The following is a 6,673-nucleotide window of genomic DNA, read 5'->3' as shown; positions in this document are numbered from 1 at the left end:
TAACTATTTATGACATTAATTCTAAACAGACTAGGCCTACAGAATAAAAAAGAAGTCAGGTTGATTAATGACTGTCAATTGAGAATTAATTGATTTATTTTGACTATTATTGTTTTCTGCCGTATCATTTAGTAGCATAATAAGGTAGCAAAATTAAATAATACGTTTTTTCTTTTTTAATTAAAATGTAATTATTCATTTTGTCATCGTGACCCTTGGCCACAACGTGCCTAGGCCTATGTATGAACATGGTTACAGTCTTGAGTAAAATCTCGAAAACTGAAACATTATTAATCAGAAACCTTTAACTGAAAGCTCTATTATCAGATACAGATTGCTCCGCTATACCTGGCTTTTGGAGCATTGTTGCTTAGATCATGGCCATCCATGTTGAGCAAGGATCAAATGAAGCTGAGGTAAATTAATTGATATCAAATGAATTAAATAAAATAATACGAAAAATGGCCCTATGATGTCGCCCCAACATGTTAATCCGTTTAACTTGCTTGCATGTAATTCCCTGAAACAACACACCCTATAGCATGAACAGAGAGGCTATTCCAAATGCCGGGCCATGTTGTCATATTTACGCACAAATGTGGGTAGTTTTTTTCCTGGTTGCACACCATTTATTATGGGACTCTTTACACGACAACCACCATATAGATAATTAGGCTACAAGAGCAGCACTGGTGGTAAAAAAAAAAACACAGATTGAAAAACAAATCAAATTCAGATTGATAGGGTTGACGTTTGATAATGTGATTTAGCCAAATATCAATCTAATGTTTGCAACCACACATTTCCAAATCAATGCTCATCCAAAGGGAGATCTGGTGAGTCTATTTGCAAAATTAGCAGATAAATCAAATACATTAATTTGTGTTTCTTGCACTATTGTATTGAGTGAAGTGTTGGCCTACTTGTAGTACACACCTACGACATAGATTACCATACCCATTAAGTTTATGAACACCATCTAATCACCCAAAGCACATAATAAGTTAGCAAAATGACTAGATTATTCATCAACCTGGACCTATAGAATGACCTGCGTCTGCGTGATCTTTGAAAACGAAGGCATCTGTCATTTAAATTAATCTAGGAGCCGTATATTAATTTATTCCTCACTCAACTTGACAGGTGCCAAATCCTGAGCTCCCAAATTCAGAGCTTTTAATGTCGGACTGTGTCTCCTTATTGAGAGTATTTAGTAGCCTATCTATTTCAGTTTGCGAAGATAATCTTAAATTACACTAAATGTGCGTAAGTCGTGCGTAAAACGCGCAAATTACTTTTAAATCGTCAGATCGGTGCACATTTATATTGATTGACACAAAGCAAACTTCCTTTTAGCGGAACTGTGGCGTTTAAAAAAAGAGCCGGCAACCAGATACAGGAAACCATTGCGTTGATCCCGCAGAGAACCAATGAAATGGAAGAACTAAAAATGTAACTGGAGAAACTGACGTGAAAGAAGAAGGCGTCAAATCATTCTGGGCATACTTGAGCCCGTGAGATGGACACTTTTCCTCTTCGGGGCCAAAGATCACGGGGATACCTCACCTTAAATCACTGAGAGCCAGTTGGTTTTAAAGGGGGTGGAATAGAACACGGCAGGCGGCTGTAAGCTCACTCAACCAAGTCCTATCCAGATGTTCGGACGCAAGAACCAGCGCTTTTTTGCGACTAGAAATTAGCTGTTTTAAAACTGGATCCCAGAGAGCATGCGCTGATGGGTAAGGATCCAACATTAATCGAATTAATCAGGTCAATGTTAGAAGCAAATCAAGCATTGGAACTATTTTACTTAGCCAAAATGCGTTACGCGCATTGTGCTCGTTTCGATTGCCATTTTGTTTTGGTTTGCAAATGCTGCAGTTGTTCTGACATGTTAAATTTCACGGAAGCTTATGTAGAAAAGGATATCAAGTGAATATTGATATATAGTTTGAATGAGGATTTGGAGGATTACCTTATTGTAAGGATGTGGAGTTGAACAACTCTCTTGCCCTGGACTTGTTTTGTCGGTCAACTGTCCATTCTGTGCCGTGGTTTTCACCCTGTGCATTTCTTTTGCAGATCAAACGTACGGAGAAGTCAACCAGCTGGGTGGTGTATTTGTCAATGGCAGACCTCTTCCCAACGCCATCCGCGCAAGAATCGTTGAATTGGCCCAGCTTGGAATAAGACCCTGTGACATCAGCCGTCAGCTGCGCGTATCGCACGGATGCGTGAGCAAGATCTTGGCGAGGTACAACGAGACGGGTTCGATTTTACCCGGTGCCATCGGAGGAAGTAAACCTCGAGTAACGACACCTAACGTGGTGAAAAGCATCAGGGAGTACAAGCAGTCGGACCCTGGGATTTTTGCTTGGGAAATCCGAGACAGGCTTCTGGCGGATGGAGTTTGCGACAAGTACAACGTCCCATCAGTGAGCTCCATTAGTCGAATTCTTAGGAACAAGATTGGGAATCTGTCTCAGCCGAGCCAATATGAAAACAATAAGCCACAAACTCCACAGATCCCCTACAACCACATGTATCCATATTCATACCCCAACACTATGTCACCTACCGGGAACAAGCTGGGAAATGCACCGGGGATGCCGGGACACGTCAGCCTGTCACGGGCCTGGTCGTCCATGCACACCGTTAGCAATTTTTTAGGTATCCGGGCCTTCATGGACCCCACAGGTGTGTATTTTGCGCCCGACAACCATCTGCTGCAGGCCTAGCTGCTACTCATGTGTCTACCTCAATATTACGCAGCACGTTGCTAATAGTTAGCATGTGCTATTATGTATTGTGTTGACTGCACTTCTTTGAACAACGGAAAAGAAAATTATTATAATGCATGGGATTGAAATTTGAAACAGATACTGATGGAATGGGCCTATGTAAAATGTAATGTGGCCTATAGCGTTGGGGACAGTCTGCCAAAATGTGACGCCTTTATTTTGCATGCTGTTTGCATGTATTTTGTCTTTTGAAAATAGCTGGTGTTCATCGTTCAAATGTGAACTTGAGCACAATATGACCAAATGAATGGTCAATTATGTTTTATGGTTTCTGTTCATTTTTTTTTCTTGGTGGTCAATGGAATTACTTCGATGAGATGTTATCTTTTCAAGATTATTTTAAAATGTCATTTCCATTACACAGCAAGGCAAACTGTATTCCCAGAAGGCTATTTACAGGCCCAATCTATATTCACATACATCACTAAAATACTTAAAGTGACTACCTAATCTTGATTGAAACATGTGCACATACCTTAGCAACATAGGCCTTCATATTTTTGTCATGCATTGTACGTTACGCAGATGATGTAACTTGCCCAAAGCTTCACAGCTGTTGAAGGAAATAATTAATCGTTTTCTGGTTGCCATTTTGTAATTAGCTATTGCTGGAGCTGAGGGCTATCAACCGAAGCTAGAGGACTGGACTAGCGTGAATAGAGCCACGTTCCCATCTACACACGCCATCAACGGCATTGAAAAGTCTCCCATTGATGCGGATATCAAGTATCCACAGGTAACCAGCCGTGCTGTACATTTACACGTTTACCTGGTGGGTTATGAATTATCTTGCCATCGACAGTCACATAATTAGTTATTTGACCATTTGCTGGCTCACCTGACTGCCATTTTAGGTTGGAGTAGGTTTAGGTTCCTCATCACATATGTATTTATGGTGTTTCCCCCCAAAGACTCGAGATCCATTTTTTAGGGTAGGCTACGACTACTCTTCTGAGGGTGTATACCAAGGGAAACTAACTTACGCGTGCGTAAAACGCCGAACACCTCATGCGTAAAATGGACATGGAGATACAACTGGTCGACACAACTGGTCGAATACTCTAAAAACATTGACCATTTCTGAGAGCATTGGTTAAAATATTAATTAATAGACTACAATTTCAACTGACGTATAGTGTAGCCTCTATTATTTTTGTAGAGCACAACAGGCCATCTCAGTGATGCAACACTGCCCATGCAGACAGCTTCAATCTGCAGTGCAATGTAATTTCATAATTTTGTAAGCTATTACATGCATTCTGGTGCTCAACAAAATTCTTACAAAAGCTTAGGTTGGGGGAATGGGGGATATCCAGACATATAATATCCAGCCTATTCTCTGAACCTTACCCATGATTGTGAAAGTGTGTTTTTAATAGATGCATAATTGCACAAGTAATTAAGATTAAATCTGACATGCACATTTTGTTGCTGTCTGTCACAGTCCTCGTCCAGCCTATCCAGTTATGTCCAGGCCTGTGCCTACTCCCCGGCCAACCAGTACGGCGTGTACAGTGGCGCGGCCGGTAACTATGTGACCGGGCACCCATGGCAGTCCCAGGGAGCCGCGCTGTCTCATCCCAACACCACCGCGTCCATGCATGCCACAAACTTGCACTCACCCATGGCCTTCAAACATTCGTCCCGGGAAGGTAAGCATCGTCTGTTTGCTTGGCGTACATTTGCTTTGATCGATTGGCCATGTAGTATCTGTCTTCCTTATTTAACCGTGCCAAATGTGGACGGTATCATCTCATTGCATGAAACTCTAATTTATGGCCATAAACATCAGTGGACATATCGATTCATATATCACATATTGAATTATTCACAGCAGGATATCAGGTCATGTTTCTTCCTGTGCCATGAATAATGCGCCGCAAAATAGCAGCCAATAATGCTGCTGGGTAGTAGGGCCTAATATGTGTCGATATTTAGTCCTTTTTTGCTCTTACTTGTCCAGTCAAGTCTATCATATTAACTTCACCATAATTAGATGGTGAACTATTTATCTAGGCCTAGTTATCATAGGCTATCCAATGGTAAGTTGTGGCCAAAAAAAACCCTTTTCCTCAACCCAAGTTGACATTAGTCTTGGGCTAGGTAGGCTATACTTGCAGGCATAGGTGATCTTTATTTACTTTAATTGGCGCGATATTTCAGGTATTTGAAAGGGAGATTTACGACTATTTGCTGCTTAAACACCTCCCTTGTTTGTTTTCAGCTGGAAACAGAAAACCTCCGAGTCCTCTGAGCAAGCACCAGCACGAGACGTTGAGTAGCGTGCACGGGCTCGCGCTCACTACCTCAGGTTCCTAACTGCAGCACACACACTCTTCCTCCCCAAGCATCAGTTGCTATCAAAGGAGAAGGAAGAACGATTATGGGACACGCACTTTCATTACTTTTTCAGTAATTAAGGAGATTGTAATCAAGCTATTTAAGTCGACAGTCTCTCCCCTCGAACTGTTTCGAAAAGACTGGACTGCAACATGTGAATGCCTTAGTTTATGTTCTGCAATATTTGCAGGGGGCTTTGTCTTTTCTTTGACTGGCCTGACGCGACTTGCCTGAAAGAGAAATGTAGGCCTATATGGTGGAACAATACAAATGTCGGGCAAGTCACTAAGTGAACGGTGATCATAGGATGCACAGCATAATGTTGCTTCATTTTGTTTTTGATTATGCATGCATTAAAACAAAACAAGTTGTTGTGAGAGGGGCAGAATGTATTGTTGGATCACCATTTATGTAAATGTTAAGTATTTCCAAAAGGTTTATTATATATATTTTCTAAATAAATTCCTTTGTAAATATGCTCAATAAAGGCATGCGAAAAGGGCACCTCTCCAATTATGTTTCGAAACATAACATTTACTTTGTCGTCTTTGGTAGGCCACATAATTCCCTGGATGGAGGCTTTGTATCAAGTATAGACCTAAATAATGTGTTCTTTCATCTCTTCCCATATCGCTCTTCTTGTTTGAGCTAAATGGAGTTAATGATCCTGTGCACTGTACGGCGCCTTTGGAGATGCTATCTGATAATTGGTCTAGCAGCAAGCTAATATACCCACATGTTCGCTTTTTGCTTCCTGGGAGTTTCTCGGTCCTTTTCAGTGTAAATCGGCAAATTATTTTCGAGGTTTTCTATTTATTTATTTATTTATTTCGTACCAAGGAGGTGAAATTTGCTACACACGCTAGCACCCATTGAACCCTGAAGACGTAAATGATCAAACTCTGAAACGCACCGTTAATTGAGCTCAGTTGATAACCTTCAACCATCAAGGGGCCTTGGGTGCGCCAGAAATCATAGGCGCACGACGCGACTGCCAGCCTACACGTGTGGCATTTTGCCGTATTTTACGCACAGGCTATTCACCCGTTTTTTGTTTTTTCAATTGACTGAGGGGTTTTTTCTCTGCACATTTTGCCTTTCTCTGCCTATTTTACAAGCCCTGATTCCGTATGATTTCACTCATACGCTCTAGCCCAGGCCTACTTTTCGTTATATATTTTTCTTTGTCAAAGAAATGGAGCAGATTTTTTTTTCTTCAATTTTATACGATATAGTTTAGCCTTCAACAAGGCCAATACGCTATTAGGCCTACTTGTGTTTTAATAATGGACATCAGCTTATAGTTTGCCGTCATCTTATTTTTAACACGTGGCGCTGCACGGATGACTAAACTTTGTATAGCGCTTGGTATTTACGTAGCTTGCATTATGGACTATTGATGTGGGATTTCACATTTTAATTCAAGATCAGAACAATTCAAAGTACGACAAAAGCCTGGGTCTAAGTCTAGGCCTATGCCTACTGTGAAAAGGAAAACTAGCCACCACAAGTGTGCATATGTTTGAGCACAA

General features: G+C 41.0%; 1 protein-coding gene across 1 annotated transcript; it reads left to right on the top strand.

Annotated features, from left to right (window-relative positions):
* Positions 1-1,490: 1,490 nt before the first annotated feature.
* Positions 1,491-5,646, top strand: pax1b (paired box 1b). The gene is made up of 5 exons (XM_063223161.1): positions 1,491-1,739; positions 2,083-2,697; positions 3,404-3,537; positions 4,246-4,453; positions 5,026-5,646. Exons 1-5 carry the CDS (start codon positions 1,736-1,738, stop codon positions 5,118-5,120), a joined length of 1,056 nt encoding a protein of 351 aa, XP_063079231.1. The 5' UTR covers positions 1,491-1,735; the 3' UTR covers positions 5,121-5,646.
* Positions 5,647-6,673: the final 1,027 nt, after the last annotated feature.

The sequence above is a fragment of the Engraulis encrasicolus genome, chromosome 18 (assembly GCF_034702125.1).
Source record: "Engraulis encrasicolus isolate BLACKSEA-1 chromosome 18, IST_EnEncr_1.0, whole genome shotgun sequence".
Taxonomy (NCBI): Eukaryota; Metazoa; Chordata; class Actinopteri; order Clupeiformes; family Engraulidae; genus Engraulis; species Engraulis encrasicolus.
This window is presented reverse-complemented; position numbering and strand designations above follow the sequence as displayed.

What these genes read in the sequence shown, in the direction of transcription:
- pax1b (XM_063223161.1), top strand. An exon ending in GGCCTTCATGGACCCCACAG is followed by an intron (nt 2,698 to 3,403) that starts GTGTGTATTTTG and finishes TTTTGTAATTAG; the next exon opens with CTATTGCTGGAGCTGAGGGC. An exon ending in CAAACATTCGTCCCGGGAAG is followed by an intron (nt 4,454 to 5,025) that starts GTAAGCATCGTC and finishes GTTTGTTTTCAG; the next exon opens with CTGGAAACAGAAAACCTCCG.